Source organism: Quercus lobata, chromosome 10 (genome assembly GCF_001633185.2).
Source record: "Quercus lobata isolate SW786 chromosome 10, ValleyOak3.0 Primary Assembly, whole genome shotgun sequence".
NCBI lineage: Eukaryota > Viridiplantae > Streptophyta > Magnoliopsida > Fagales > Fagaceae > Quercus > Quercus lobata.
Window position 1 is genome coordinate 21830271 of NC_044913.1, and position 16409 is coordinate 21846679.

General features: G+C 34.3%; 1 protein-coding gene across 1 annotated transcript; it reads right to left on the reverse strand.

Moving 5' to 3' along the window:
* Positions 1–274: 274 nt before the first annotated feature.
* On the reverse strand, positions 275–11318 carry LOC115965552 (agmatine deiminase-like). Its single transcript, XM_031084797.1, has 10 exons — positions 11045–11318; positions 9326–9439; positions 9140–9229; positions 8949–9033; positions 8346–8401; positions 8157–8235; positions 5961–6095; positions 4346–4578; positions 1979–2137; positions 275–587 (listed from the first exon to the last, which is right to left on the reverse strand). The coding sequence occupies exons 1-10, from the start codon at positions 11129–11131 to the stop codon at positions 498–500; spliced, it is 1128 nt and encodes a 375-aa protein (XP_030940657.1). The 5' UTR covers positions 11132–11318; the 3' UTR covers positions 275–497.
* Positions 11319–16409: the final 5091 nt, after the last annotated feature.

The window sequence follows — 16409 nt, forward strand, 5'->3', positions numbered from 1 at the left end:
CATAGATTGTTAATGTTTTTGTCAAAGGGTGATTTGGGAATAATGTGTGCTCTATATAGATTTCCACGTTTTAGTAGTGCAACTCTATAGTATGAGATGTTCAACTTTTGCAAGTGCCTCATCAAGCAATCATTAACAATTGAAAAGTATATCAAAAGACTCAAACTTTCGGGTTGCCAAACAACCCTTTATGGATACAACTTATGATTAGCCTTTATTACATTTCACTCTATGCAAAAGATAGATTTTCTATTAACCCATGCGAGGGAAGGAATTCCTGCAGACTTTGTCATCATCGTATAGCATACTTATGTATTTTTGGAACATGAACAAGCAAATTGCAGATTGGTATCTCAATGCAGAATAATCCCCAAACACCACAAAGAAAATGAAAGTTATATAAATAAATGTGTTTATCGTTTAGCTAGTGTAATACAAACACTAATAAATCCATGCCAATGCTCAGAACTCATAAGTAACTAGTGCGGATTCACAATTCAGGCTGGAATGGCTGGTTGTTGTTGAGTAATGCAATGTATGTTTCCACCCCCCAAAACAATCTCTCTCGCACCTTCAACTCGTACCACCTGAGACACCAAATATGACAAGGTTTGTTCAGTACCAACATTCAACAAAAATAAACATCAATTCAATTTAAAAGGCCATACATATATTATTATATCACTACTAGGATATTAGACATGGAGATGATGAAGAGTACAATGTAATATTCAACAAAATAGCAGAATGGGATAAACTGTGAGCTCTCTCAAACATTTAAAAGGAGATCCATGACACCAACCACAATTTAGCTGGGATTAAGGCCTACCACTTCTAGGATTTCAGTTAAGGAAAGGAAAATCACAAACCTTTTACTTTTATTAATATTTCCTTTTGAACAGTGATTGCTAATCAATGAATGCCCCACTATTATTTTGTAGTACAACTGCATTGTAAGAGACATATTGTGCTTGAATATGCCCCCAAACCAATATCGACACCTCCCTTTCCGAACGACACCTCCCTTTCCGAACGACCAGTGCAAGGACCCAATTTTTTAAATTGATCATTGCAAGTAATCTCTACTAGCATAAGAAACAATACTGCACATAGTAATATGATATTCAAAGTCACTCTACAGGAGACGGTCACATGCTTGTCAGGTTTTTCATATCTTATATATTCCTAAATATCAACACCATCATGATCAGTACCAAGCCTCACACTTTTGTCCTTGAGAGTGTTTATATGACCACTAACCATTTAGGCTACAGAAAGCATTGGTGTATAGTTTATATATTTAAGGCTTACAATATAGGGATTCGTCTTTGAATCAGATTAATGTCCTCACATGATTATAGGTTATGAACATCACAGAATAAGTCATTACACCTAACTCCCAAGTGGTAAAAAGTTTAAACAAATTCAAATTTCAGACTAACGTACTTAATTTTAGAGAATTTCATCCTGAATTTATTATATCCTGTTAATCTTAAAAGTTGAAAAACATCTCCAGTTCCTTATAAAATCTTCTTGTTTCCAAAAATTTTCACTTTATGTAACTTGTGTAGCTGTTGCTACAGGATAAACTATGAGAGGCTGCATCCCCATTAAGATTGATAGGTCACACTCATTTTCACTCATGTCCTTAATCTATTAAATAGCCTAAATTGTTACAGAAATTCACAGATATGTATAAAAATGGGTGTTGCCTGATCAAACATGATGGGGCATGCCTTATTATAGTTTATCCCTATAATTATTTTCGCTATTATTATCCAAAAATCTCATAAAAGTAAAATAAAACAAGTTAGAATCTAAATCATTTTTTGAAAAACATCATCTACAAGATAAGAGTTTTAGTTAACAAGTCAATGAGTCAATTAGAATATATTTAACAATTTATCTGCACAAGCTGCTATCACACCCCTCTATGAATTAATGAATAGGGATTGTATATGTAAATTGAACTGCTTACTTCATGATCTGGAAAGGCTAGAGATACAACATGAAAAGCTTCATCATCCCACTTTTGGTCCCCAAATTGTGGTAAGATGATTGCTCCATTGGCAGTGTAGAAGTTCACATATGAAGCAGCAAGTCTTGTACCCAGAAGTCTTGGTTTAGCCTCACCATCCTGTTGCAGGAACATTCATGATCAGAGAGAACAGGGAATTACAAGATATTGAACTCTCAGGCATTCTCTAAGGGTGGCTTAATTAAAAGAACTACAGTGACAGTAGGACAAAAAAGATATATGCATCAAATCTCCAGACCAGAAGCCGCTGTGGACCATCTTCCAGTAACTTACTTCTCTTGAATAATTCATATGTGAGAGTGGAGTAAAACAACATTTATTCATTGTCCAGTTGTCACTTAAATCTGGGATTGGTATTTAGCTAAATTCAGGGCAGTGAGGCTAAAAGGAAAAGTCTGTGACATATTTTACTACAGTTTTGTACTAGTGAAAAGTGGTCCTAGGAATGCAATTTGAAAATTCCTGTTACTGGTGCGTGGACAACTAAAAAGTGTGTATATGTTGTTGATAACAATGCCACACTTTGAAAAGATAACTGGCCATTGTTACAGATAAACAATGCCACACAACAGCACCCAAGCAGCATGGACTAATTTCTTTCGTTGAATTTTGTTTTCAATCAGAACAAAGTGACAAACAAAGAATATCCTCGAAAATCTAGGCTAGAAAAGGAACTTTTTTTTTTATAGGTAATACAAATCACTTGCCCATAAGGAATTGAACCGGTGATCCAACTTCAATCATTAGTTGAGGGGGCAGGAGATGCCATTTGGTCAAAGACCATTGCAAAGAAAAAGGGAAGAATCTTCTCATATATGTACCACTTTCCTTATCCAATATGTATATCACTTTGCTTCCTTTTAAAACAATTGGAAGGAAAGTAATAGGCACATTGCTTTAAATACAATATCTATTCTGTGATAGCTAAGAAGTTGATTCAAATCATCAGCCTTTTTTCCTTCTTCTTAACAACACTGAATTCAGTTCATTTAATGAGATCTAATTCAAATGATACCTCCTTCCCTAGAAAAGTATTATGAAGGGTGGGTTGTGGGTTCACTAGGTGCCTATGTAACTCAACAGTTAAATAAATAATTTTTTTTTACTTCAATTTTTAGCCTTTTCAAACTTTTTTATCTAAAAGCTTCCTTAATAAAGAAAAGAGACATCACTTTTTAAACATTTTTAGCTTTTATTTTTTTTTATAAATACAATATCTTATCTGAGATAGCTAATAAACTGATTCCAATCATCAGCCTCTTCACCTTCTTCTTAAGAACACTGCATTCAGTTCATTCAGTTCATTTCATTTAGTCAGCTCTAAATCAAATGACACCTTCTTCTTAAGAACACTGCATTCAGTTCATTTAGTGAGCTCTAAATCAAGTGACACCTCCTTCCCTAGAAAAGTATTGCAAAGGGTGAGGTTGTGGGTTCACTAGGTGCATATGTAACTCAACAATTAAGAAAATAAAAAAATAAAAAAAAAATTATGGATCTGTGGTCTATCGGTGGACCATCTCTTTCTTTATTGTCCGGTTGCTATGGATTTGTGGTCTATGGTCTAGGGTTTATTTGGAGTAAGTTGGGTTATGCCGCAGTCCGTTGTGAGGCTCCTAGCTTGCTCGCAAGGCAGGCCTAGTTGTCATCAAAATGGTCATATATGGTTAATCGTCCCCCATTGTTTAATGTGGTGTCTTTGGAGGGAAAGAAATAGTAGGTGTTTTGAAGATAATGAGAGATCCATACCAGACCTCAAGTTATTTTTCTTTAGAACTTTATTGGATTGGTTAGTTGCTTTGCAAAACCAATCATTCACCTCTTTCCTTGATTTTCTTGATTCTTGTAATTTTTGTACTTGATTGTTGACCCCTGTACACTCCGTGTACTAGGGTGTCCATTTTTTATATCAATAAATCTTATTACTTATCAAAAAAAAAAAAAAATTTACTTCAATTTTTTCATCTTTTCAAAATTTTTTACCTAAAAGCTTCCACAACAAAGAAAAGAGACAACTTCTTTTAAACATTTTTAGCATATATTTTTTATAAAGGTAATCTTATATATAACAATGGTGGATCTTCTTAACTAGTAAAGAATTCTACTGGCGAACAACAAGAAAGATGAGCAAAAGTGAGTTCAATTCATGCAAATATAAGAATGAACCTCAACCATTTAAGTATCATATAACAGAACCATGTAAATGCCATTTTCAGATTTTAAGTAACCCATCACCCCCCCCCCCCCAAAAAAAGCGGGCCCCCCAAAAAAAAAAGAGGGAAGATTCTGGGCCTATTAAATATTTACCTGAACTACTCCAGCAGCCTCTTCATCTGTCATATAAAGTGGCCCTGGTACATTTAGTTTAATTACTTGTAATTTCCTACCAATGGCATCAGTAGCATTGGAAAGAACAGAAAAAGCTTTTACAGATCTTTCATACTGAGGATCCTTTTCATCATCGGTCCAGGACAACAGAACTACACCAGGCTTTACAAAACAGCACATGTTGTCGATATGACCATTAGTATCGTCATCACCTGTTTAACATTATGTAAATTACATTTCAAGAAACATAGAAAAGGTGACCAAATCCTATCTGTGTTTGAATATTTGCTGCAGGTGCAAACATATTTCTAGAAAGGTGGGCTTGAATGAGAAAATTAACAAAGGAATTTGCTGGATAGAAAAAACCATTTCAAGAATTCTCAAACTAGAAAACTATGTTTTTTTGGATAAGAGGGTGGAGTTTTTAATCCATGAAGAGATATGGGGGGCCGAAATCCTCTTTCTGATTCCACCAGCATACGTGTTTTAAATGGAACCCCTCCATGTAAGTAAGAAGCTAGGCACACCTTACTAACCTCATCACTATCACCACCACCATCTCACCATCACTAATGAAACAAATACATAGGAGGGTACACCATATCCTCCCAAGAGGTTAAATATAAAGCTTAAGAGAGCAATAAAATCCAAAAAGTGAATGACAATGGATGCCGCGTAAAGCATGCACCCAATATTGCAGAAGACACAAAATCTTGTACACATGATAATAAGATAAAACACCATGTAGAGGGGCTTGGACATTTTTTCCATTCTCATTCGTCAGTTTAAGCTAGTGATGATGGGAATATGAAATACTTGGTAGCTAGCTTTCTTGGGATTGCTCACTAGCTGACTATGACAAGCAGTGAGGGAGGGTCAGATAGTACTGCTTTTCAGATGCAAATAGGTGCCCCTTTGGCTGTTCATCTTATTCCCTTACCGATTGCTTCTAGAGGCGGATTATAAAAAAAATAAAAAATAAAAATAAAAATAAAACTCTTTCATGGCACTCGCCCATCCTAAAAAGCCTTGTCCAAGGCTCCTTTCCTACAAAGCCTTGGCAAGTAGTCTCCTACCAAAAAACTCACAATCAAGCCCTCACACCCTTAATAGGTTAAAGCCTTCAAACAGGGAACAAGCATTAAGAGCATTTTTTTGTGAAAGATCTTTTGTTTGATTGGAGGAATTGGTTGGGAAAAAGTTCGTCGAACATTTAAAATTTGGTTCCACTTTGTTTGATGTGGATTCTTTGGTGAGAACAGTACAGGAGAACACTTGAGGATATGGAGAGTACAAGGGACCAGTTTCTAGCTCATTTTGTTGGGACTTTGTTTGATTGGTCTAGAGCTTGGGGACTCATGAACTGAGATTCTGTGCCTATGTTTATTGAGTCTCTATCTCATTGTATATAATTTTTATTGTATTTGTCTGTAATTCTTTGGGCTACTTTATGCCATTTTGCATGAAGTAGCCTTTTTTTAAAAAAAAATTCTTACTCTTCAAAAAAACGAGAGAACATGCATCAAGAGCAAAGAAGTTCGTCAATACAAAAAGAACTTTAAGCTATATAATTAAGTCACATAATATTGCCTACCATATAATCCAAGAGGCAACCAGATAACCTTCCTGACTCCAAGATATGCCTTCAGTTCATTCTCTATTTGCTCCTTATTCAAATGTGGGTTGCGGTTTTTATTCAAAAGGCACTCCTCTGTAGTAAGGCAAGTCCCTGAAAGATGAAAAAAATGCAGAATTAATACAAAATGAGACCATTTAATCGGTAGAGAGAAGAAGTATTCAGTAAGTTGATGAAAATTTTTGTAAGAGGGGAGGGGATAATAGCACTGGATCGGAAATTTTACTACATGAAGTGCACAGTGAGTCATTCCTTGATACCTAAATCAATGATACAGTCTTTGCTAACCTTTCTGGAGAAAAGAGTTTGAGAAAGAACGAGTGTCAAAAATAAAATCAACATGCAAGCCCTTGAACAATATTAATATAATGAAAAATTACCCCAATAAATTTAAAATTTAAATATTTTATTCTACAACTTGGGTTGTAAGTAAGTACATTCTCCTTTTTGTCATTTTTCATTGGTAATTACACATGCACCCAGTGGGTTTAAAATCACGACATCACCCTTCAACTTACAATTACAAAGGGAGGAGATGCAATTTTAGCTAGAGGTGATTGACTCATTTTAGAATAATCTCTGGCTTAAAATTAGCAAGAGTTGTCTGCTTTAACCCAGAAAATTATACATATGTGGGACCAAAAATGCATGTAACAAACTGAAATCAAGTGCATCTTTCACCCATGCTTCAAATGTGATCCCTTAATTTCCAAAGAATGTGTAACTCCTTTTATATTGCATGCTCATTCTAGAATCAGAAAACTTCATATTTTAGGAGTTTCACACTTAACAATAGGTTCTTTCAAAATTGAATATGTTGAAAGAATTAGAGGAAGAAGGGGTGCCAAGCAACGAACGGTAAAATCAAAAAAGTTGGAAGACAAAAATTCTCTAGTTTTGTAAATTACTTTATATTTTTTATATAGGTAAAGTAAACAGGCCAAAACTAATATGGGTTAAAAAATGGAAGAAAAAAGTTCTGAAAGACTGACAAGTTCGGAAGTCTGGTCGCCCTGAACCAACTTGAACCTGAACTACAATTCAGATTCTTACAATAATTACAAATGGATAAGGATGCACCATAGAATGCTTCTAAAGCAAACTAATTTCTTGAAAACAATTATCAAGTAAAAGAAAGTAATCTCTGCAGTTACAGATTTCTTTAAATGAATAGGTGGCAGTGCTGTAAGTTCCTAGATGGAGTAAAAAAAAAACTTCAATCATGTCAGAAGCTTTAGACATTAATTTTGCTTCTTTTTTGTGAAAAAGTTACACGTAACCTTCTATTTACCAAAAATTAGTCCAGTATCTAACCTTCTAAACCTAAGTAGGTCATCTTGAAGTTGCAATAGCTATCAGCATAATCAGTAACTCTATTAATCAAGTCAGAATTATATCACTCTTAATTGATAAAGCTCTAATGAAATCCATAATAGCATAAAAGAAACCAAGTCCCTCAGTTACAGATTTTCTTTTTGGTTGGTGGAATTGGTTGGGGAAGTATTCGTCACACGGTTAGAATTTAGCTCCATTGTGTTTGATATGGTATATTTGGATGGAGCGTAATCATCAAACTTTTGAGGACTTGGACAGATCTGATGACCAGCTGCTTGCTTCATTTAGCAATTCTCTTTTTGACTGGTCCAGGGCTTGGGGACTCACATCTAGTTATTCTCTCCCTTTGTTCCTTAGTTCTCTTCTTCTTTGTAATTAATTTCATTCTTTGTTTCGTTTTTCTCTTTGTTTCTGTAACCTCAGCTTGCTTTGTGTCTTTTTGCATAAAGCAGCTTTTTGAAAATACATCTTTCTTACTTATCAAAAAAAAAAAAAGTCTCTAGGTTGGAATATCCCAAAGGGCCACACCATTTCAGTGCACTAGTACATTTACATTAGGCGACATACCCAAAAACATTTCTAAGAGTTTAATACCCCCATCTTTAATATATAAAATAAAATATGCATGTATATATAATCCATATGGCAATGTCCTCTTAAGTAAAACAGTACAACCAGGCAACTTGCCAACTACTTGGTCAACATGGACAATAATGCATCAATTTATTAGCATTTCAAAGCCATTTGTTTTATAATTATCTCAAAAGAAGCATAAGAAGTACTCTGAAAATACAAAGCAATCAGTACATAAATTGTTACCTTCTCCATCAACATGGATGCTTCCACCTTCAAGAATAAGAGACTGTGGAAACCTAGGAAGCCTCTCAGTCACCAAAATCTATCAGAAAATGATAAGAATATTAGTAACCATATATAGAAATTTTCTTGGGAAGACATCACATTTTTCTTTTTTTTTAAGAAGGCTATGATCTATTGAGCTGCAGTAACCTTCCTAGCGACAAGGAGGTCAAGACTCCAATCTTGGTAGCAACCATCATCAACACCTAGAAATTTTAAGAGTAACTTTAGTTAGAGAAGGCACCCAGCACACAAGATCATAGACATCATAAAAAATTAACTAATACAGCTAGAGTCACTAACTTGGGGGTTGTTTTCGATACATGTCATAATTAGCATTTTGATGTCCATTTTTATAAATAAAAAAAAAAAAAAAAAAAAAAAAAAAAAAGACAAAAAACAAAGTGCAGGAGATAATTTCCTTTTAACATTACCAAAGAACCACTCATGAACAAGCTTATCATTTGCTCAAATTTGATTCCTGATAAATTTCCTCAAATTACTGATGTAGATCAGCCATTTTCCTTTTTTACCATTTTACAGAAGTGGATCATCAAATTACTCTGGTGTTGCATACAGTGTGTTAACAAACCATTACCCATTCTATGAACTTAACAGAAAATTAAATTTCTGAGATTATCACACCCATAAAGCATGATAAGTCTAGCAAAATGTTGAACCCTTTTTCCTTTTCTTTTGAAAGCAAACACTATATCTATGATAGATGTGAGATTTGACCATACTAAAACTTACCTCCCCAACTGTTAAAATTCCAATCAATGCCGGCAACCTTATGCTCTGAGGCACCAGAACTTGATGCACTCTTCCTTACAACAAACTATTATAATAAAAACACAAAACACCATTTCCAGGGTCAAATTAAATATCAAACTGATGATAATACTACTCCACATGCCAAAATGAGTAAAAAGAGGAAAGCTTACAGTAGGTCCAGTATCACGAAACCATGCATCATTTATACTCATCTCAATCACCCTTATATTTTCCGGTAGCAGACTTCGTGCATTGGTCCACTGAGCATTTAATAATGTCACATTCCAAACTTGGTTTAGAACATTACCAAAACAAATTATGAGACTAAATCTTCATCTCTTATAAATTTGACCAACCTGAGCAGCACTTGCACAGACAGTTACAGGCTCAAACCTTGAGATTGCAGATGCTACCTTGGCATATAAACGTTGGGCATGCACCGCATTGTCTCTCCAGTTATCTGGGCGTTCCTGTTACTCAAAATGAAGCTTGACTGTCATAACAGATTATGCATGATAGATAGAATGCCATGGTACAATCTATGATTTTGCACATAGAATCAGGAGATATAAAGCTTAGATAGATACATATATATAGTTTAGTGCTCAGAGAGGTTTAAGGAGGATTAACAGTGAGACTAGCCAGGAATGCATGCAGTGTAACCAAACAACACATGCAACACAGCTGTAATATCCAACAATGATTACTAAAATGGAAATTATTAGGGATATATGAGTATTGAGAGTAGGATAGCTTTTTGAAATAAAATTTTCAAATGAGAAGAGGAAAGGGGGGGGGGGGGGGGGGGAGTAATTCAGCGCTTTGAGATTATATATCACTCTGCAATTTTGAGAAAGTAAAACTTATCAATGAGAAGACACAAAGAAAAGCTTTAAGGCCCCATTTCCCAGATTTTTGGGTTTTAGCATAGCGCTATTACAAGTACACCACTTCAAAAGTTGCTGGATTTTAGAGGTCAGAAAGTCTTTCAGCTAATGGTCTTTGGACCATATAGCATCTTGTCTTCTAAAAAATAAGGGGTGAAGGATGAGGTCACTGGTTCAATCCTGTAGTACATGAGTTGTCATCTTGTATTTACATATCAAAAAGGGTTCTTGAGAATTGTATTTCTGTAGTGCAGAGTTCAATAATTACAAATGGAAGTGCTTTTCAATCTGTTAGAAAAACATGGGCAGATTTGGTGGTGGCTTAATCTATTCATCATGTAAAAGGAACTGGAACAAAGTTGTGATATCTTTATTTATGGAAGGTATCAAATTCATTTAAATTAATTTGAAAAGTATTCTAATCCGCTTGGCAAAGCCAACAAGCTCCAAATTTTAGTTTCTTTAAGAAACAAAAAAAAAGGGGCTTTTTGATTTTTTTACAATGGTACAAAAGCATACAGTCACTTAGTCTCATCAAATGTAGATGTAGTCTCTTAATGTCACCAAATGTACACAAAGCCTACAGTTTCCTGGAAACGTCAATTGTTCAAAATACCACATTCCAAGCACACAATATGACTCATAGGGTGCATGTGTAACTTACAAATAAAAACGATACCACATTCCAGGCACATAGAATTTGTTATTGGTAAGTTACAGACACCCTGTGGATATTGAACCCACAACCTTACCCTCCACTCCTTATAGGACAAGGAAGTAACATATGAGCCAGAATTCATTGGCACATTGCAAGCACATAATGTAAACAAATGACTTTTAATCTTCAATTCATAAATATTTATAGAACACATGCCTCCACACAATCCAAGCAGAAAACCAATTCGATAATTAACATTATACAAAAGAAAAATGATCGAACACAAGAATGGCATTCCAATAAAATCTCAATTCCAAAACACACTATCACTACCCATCCAAAATTGTCACAAACGTTATTGAGGCACCACTAATACATCTGCTTTACCATTAAGATGGATTCTGTATCAGGCAAAGAACAATTTTTTTTTTTTCTTTTTAAGAAAAATTCAGTAAATTTTCATGACCCATCAACCTGAATAACATAATAATGTCATGTAAACTTGGAAAAATGAAAATAGATGTACTTACAGGCCAACCCATCCAACACTGTGAATGGGGTTCCCACTCAGCAGGCATGTAGAATCCATGGCTAGCAGGAGGTCCTTCTAAATCCATCTAATTGTGTGTGAATTGGCTAAACTGAAAAGGTAAACAGGATTGGACAGAGAGTGAAATGTGTGTGTGTGACTGATAGTGTGAGAATTGGCTTTAAATTTGGAAAAAAAAAGTAGGCTGACACACTGAAATGGTTTGACAAATTTATGCTGGGAACTTTGAAGTCTGAACCCTGACTTTATGCTGCTTTGGCAAATTTATAGGATTAATAAACAAAACACACTGAATGGAGTGGTGGGGTCCAGTATGTGACTCTGTCTCTCTATTTTGGAATGTATACATGTGTCTTCCTATGTTAGTTTTTATATATATATATATATATATATATATATATTTTTTTTTTGGGTGCATATGCTAGTTTTTATATCATGTTTTGGTTCTACTCTTTTGTTCTGACATTCTACCTTGTGTTTCTCATCCAAAAAAAAAAAAGACAAACTTCTTTTTTTTTTTTTTAATCATGCTTTGGTTCTATTTGTTTGTTTATGACATTTTACCTCTGTCAAATATATATATATTAGTATGTATATGTCATGTGCTCTACGAGTTCTTCACAAATTGACTAGATTCCCGGACTAAAGAGTTAAGGACTTATTAATATATTTTTCAAATAAAAAAATAGTTTACTAGGTTCTTGTACTCTTTTTTATTTTTTATTTTTTATATTTTAGATTTAGTATCATAATATTTAAAAATGAGATAAAGATAATATTTTAATTCTTAGAATCTTTCTTTAAGTGAGTTTTTTTTTTTTTTTTTCTAATTAGTTATTTGTATGTGAGAAATGAATTAACTAAAATATAGAGGTATTTTACAGAGTTTTATGTAAATATATTTTAATACACAAAATAATAAAGTCCATCAAATATAAATTTAAGTAATGTTATCCTACTTATTACTTTACTAGGAACGTGAACCACTGTAAGATTGATTAGTGTCAGTATGTCTACTCAATATTTTATATGTATCTAAACTGTAAATTAAGTAGCATTATGTCAACATATCTAATATTATTCATTATTCAGCAAAAAAAAATATATAATATTCATAAATTAACTAGGTTCTTATTTAAAAATACTGATAAAATGACTACATTTGAGAAAGATAAAAATTAGTGGATTCAAAAAAACAGTTGGATGGTATTTGAACATGGTACACGAATCAAGGAAAACTAGCGAAGTGCCTTCTTTTCTTTTCTTTTTTCTTTTCTTTTTTTGGGTTTTTTTCTGTCAATATGAAGGGAAAATATGTACGATGAATAAGAGGAAATTTGAATATTAAATGGTTCTATAAGAAATATTAGAATGTGTTAACCAATTAAGGCACAAGACTCTTGGTCATATTTTGTGGGGGGTATAAAACCGGGAAGCCCATGTCAATGTCCGCGCTGGGCCCAGGGTCCGATCCAAGGAAGGCCCACCCCTTGGCCATGGGAAGGATCCTCCTCAGCCATGGGAAGGACCCTCCTCGACCATAAATGTAGCCAAGGGCAAAGGGAGCAACTCGGTCCTGGTGATGACATTTCGGGTCATTTCGCTGAACAAAAAAAGTACTAAAACGACAAAGAACAAGGGAAAGGCTGTCATTACTACAATTAAGTACTATGCACCTGACAGAGCCATACTTTTCAATTTCTACAACCACCCCCAACCACTTTGGGTATGGGCTGATGGGACAAGTATCAGCCCTATAAAGCTGAACCTACACGTGGACATTCGGGAAAGAGGAAAAAACTAGTATAAAAGGAGGAAGAAACAGTCCAGAAAGGGGATTGGGACCAAGTCCAAGAACCAGAGCCACCCAGACCATGTCGAGGAGAAAGTCTTCTTGGATAAGCTCAGTTCACCTCTATGCGATCATCATGAACACCATGATTAACGACTGTTCGTTCACCAAGGCCTAACCTTTTAGCCCACTCTCTACAAATTCATTGTATTGGGCCCGTTGATCCAAGATCCCACCCACCGTGTGGTATTGGGCTGAAAAACGAGCCCCTACATATTTAATTACAATCTCTCACAAGTTCAAACACATTACTTAACTCAAAATACAACTACAAAATGGCCTATTTTAAAATTTATATAAATAGATATATCAATTTGATTTATAACGAAGGTACCTCATTAGTGTTAAAATTATGTTATTAAATAATTAAATTTATCATTTTCTATCGTTTAAATTTTTGGGAGAATTGAATTTAACATCTAATTGTACTTGTGGCTATACTAGCATCACGTGTGCTAAATGCTTTAGCACACTAAATGCCCAAAAAAAAAAAAAAAAAAAAATTTGGTAGAAGCTATAGTAATGTTCTACTTTTAGAAGGGTACTGCTAAGAACATTCACATCAAGAATACTATAAAATATAACATTTAGTATTTCAAAAAGTTACTTTATCCATTTTTACTCACTTTATAATACACTTAATATTAAAGGTTCTATTATTTTACCACTTCATTTAAATATTCTTTTTTATTCTTTCTTTATGTTTTCCTTTAACTACCATGTACTTGTCTAAATAAACAAATAATTTTTTTAACACCCTGCTACAATGGGTTGCTCTCTAGCAGCCCACTATAGCTGGGTGTCAAAATTTATAGCAAATAGCATATTTATTATTTAATGTAGTGTGCCTTTTTGGAGTCAGATGTTAAAAATAACATTTTTAGCTTTTGAAACCTTTAAGTATCAGCATCAGAGAATTTTATCCTATTCAATTTTACCATCTCAAAAAGTCACTTTATTACTTATACCATACCATTTTACAATACCTCCAGCATCCAAAACTCTATTTTTATTAAAATATTATTTTTTAATCTTTCTTTATTATTTATTTCTAACCGTTACTTTTTTTCAGACTAGGCGTGATTCGTCATATTTTCCTGGGCTTTCCAACAGTCATTTTTTTTTTTTCCTCCCTTTCTCCCTTAACCTCTAGCACTGGTTTAACACACAAAGCCACACACAACAGAGACCCATGATGCACCGATCAACCTATCCAAACCCATCACCATACACACACACAAACACAAACCATCAACAAAGCCACACATAAACACAAACCACCAAACCATCAATAGAGCCACACACACACAAACCATCAAACCAGTTGGAGCCAACAACGGCCACCAGACCCGCCACCCAAGCCATCAATCAGCAAATCCAAACCACCGATTAGAAACCCACGCCGCCGATTTGAAACCTAAGCCAACGAAAATACCCAGAAAAACGCCGATGATCAACCCAGAAAAACGTCAAAGCCACATCGATCGGAGCTTGACCCATGATACACCGATCAACCTAGAAAATACCCAAAAAACATCGATGATCAACCCAGAAAAAGTCGAAACCACTTCAATCGGAGCTTGACCCATGATACACCGATCAACCCAGAAAATACCCAGAAAAATGCCCAGATCAACCCAAATCCAAAACCCATAACCCACGGCCCACCATGCTGATCCACCACTTGACCCATGATACACCGATCAGAGCAAACCACACCCACATCGGAACAAACCCATCGAAGCCATCGGAGCAAACAACATTGAGAGAGAGGAAAGGGAGAGGGAGAAAGAGAGAGAGAGACGAGGAGGACAGAGTTGAGAGAGTGGGAGAGTCAGAGTAGATGAGAGAGAAAAGGAATAAAAAAAATATATATATATATTTAGAATACTGCTACAGTACAATTCTAACTTTAGAATTGTACTGTAGCACTATTGAAAAAATTTTGCAATAGTTGGGTTTACCATTCTCTGATGCAAACGGTTTTGAGGTTTAAAATGTCAAATTGTCCTTAGATTTGGCAATGCTAATGCTCATGTGAATGCTCCAATGTGCTAAAATTTGAATATTTTATTACTTTTCCTCTCTTCTATTAATAAAGAAATAATCAAAATAATAATAATAATAAAGTATAAAAATAATAATAAAGAAAAAATATTTAAATAAAGTGGTGAAAGAATAGAAGTTATGATGTAAAGTGTATTATTAAGTGATATATTAAAATAGATAAAGTAAAAATGTTTTTTTTTTAACACAACTAATGCTAATTCTCGGAGGAAATAGCATATATTATGTAAGGCAAAGGTTGAGTGGATTGCTTTAAGAGGAATCATATACGCTTGAACCTACTGGCATGGGAGTTGGGACTAGTGGAGCTGGACCATGTCTTCCATGATGTTGACTGCTACCTAGATCCATCTTTTGGCTGGGAAATGGTGGATTCTCTTTGTATCAATACCTATTATGGGACTTTTCCCGTTTGAGTAAATCTGTGTACATAATTTATGTTATAAACTTTTTAACAATTCATTGAAGTGACAAAGATGTAATTGGTGAAAAAGTTATGATAATAACTCCACGACCAAATTGGCAACATATTTAAGTGTTATTTTGTGATTGGTGTATTCAATTTTTTTTTTTTTTTTTATATATATATAATTAAGTTCCTATAGTAGTCCCATGTATAAGTGTAGAGATCTACAAAATAATACCTAAACAAGTTGTGAAATTGGGTATGGTTGTAGGCATTTTGTTGCTAGTTCGGTCTTCCTCTACTGTGTTATAAATAACAGTTTGGCACCTATTGTGTACTGTCCCTTGGCACCTATTCATGAGCCCCTCAACCAGTGAGATAATTAGTTTTGATCCCAATTTTTTGGTATAACTAACTATAGAATGGACAAATTCAGGAGGCTAGTTATTTATTATTGTCACCATCTATACCTAATCTTATTGTACTTATCGATTCTACTTTGGAAAAGAGTTTGATCCATCCATTTTACTAGTTGCTACAAGAAAGGGAAACTGATGTTACTCAACCAGGATGGCCATGTAGATGATAATCTTAAATCCTCTGCACAAGCAGCTGAGGAGTTCTCATAATATATATTTGTAATTTTGGATAAAATTGTGTGATAAGTTTTTTTTTTCCCCCTAAGCATCGGCAACCATCTAATTTGGTCAATGATTAATAGTAAATAATAATCCAAATGGTGACATCTTCACCATTGTCTTTCCTATAAACAAAGGCTTCTTTATATGAGAAAAAATAGACACTTAAAAGCAATATTCTGCTGACAAGGATCGTCATCTCTAATTTAAAAGGAGTGTCTTTGCTCATTCAAAAGTTTAACAATTTTTCTTTAACATTCTTTTAATTTAGTTCAAGATCAAGCCACCAAACATCCGAAGTTTCTTTTAAAAAATTCCACATTAAATTAAGTACTAAGAACTATACATCCAAATTGGAAGTAAAAAAAGAAAAATGTTAATG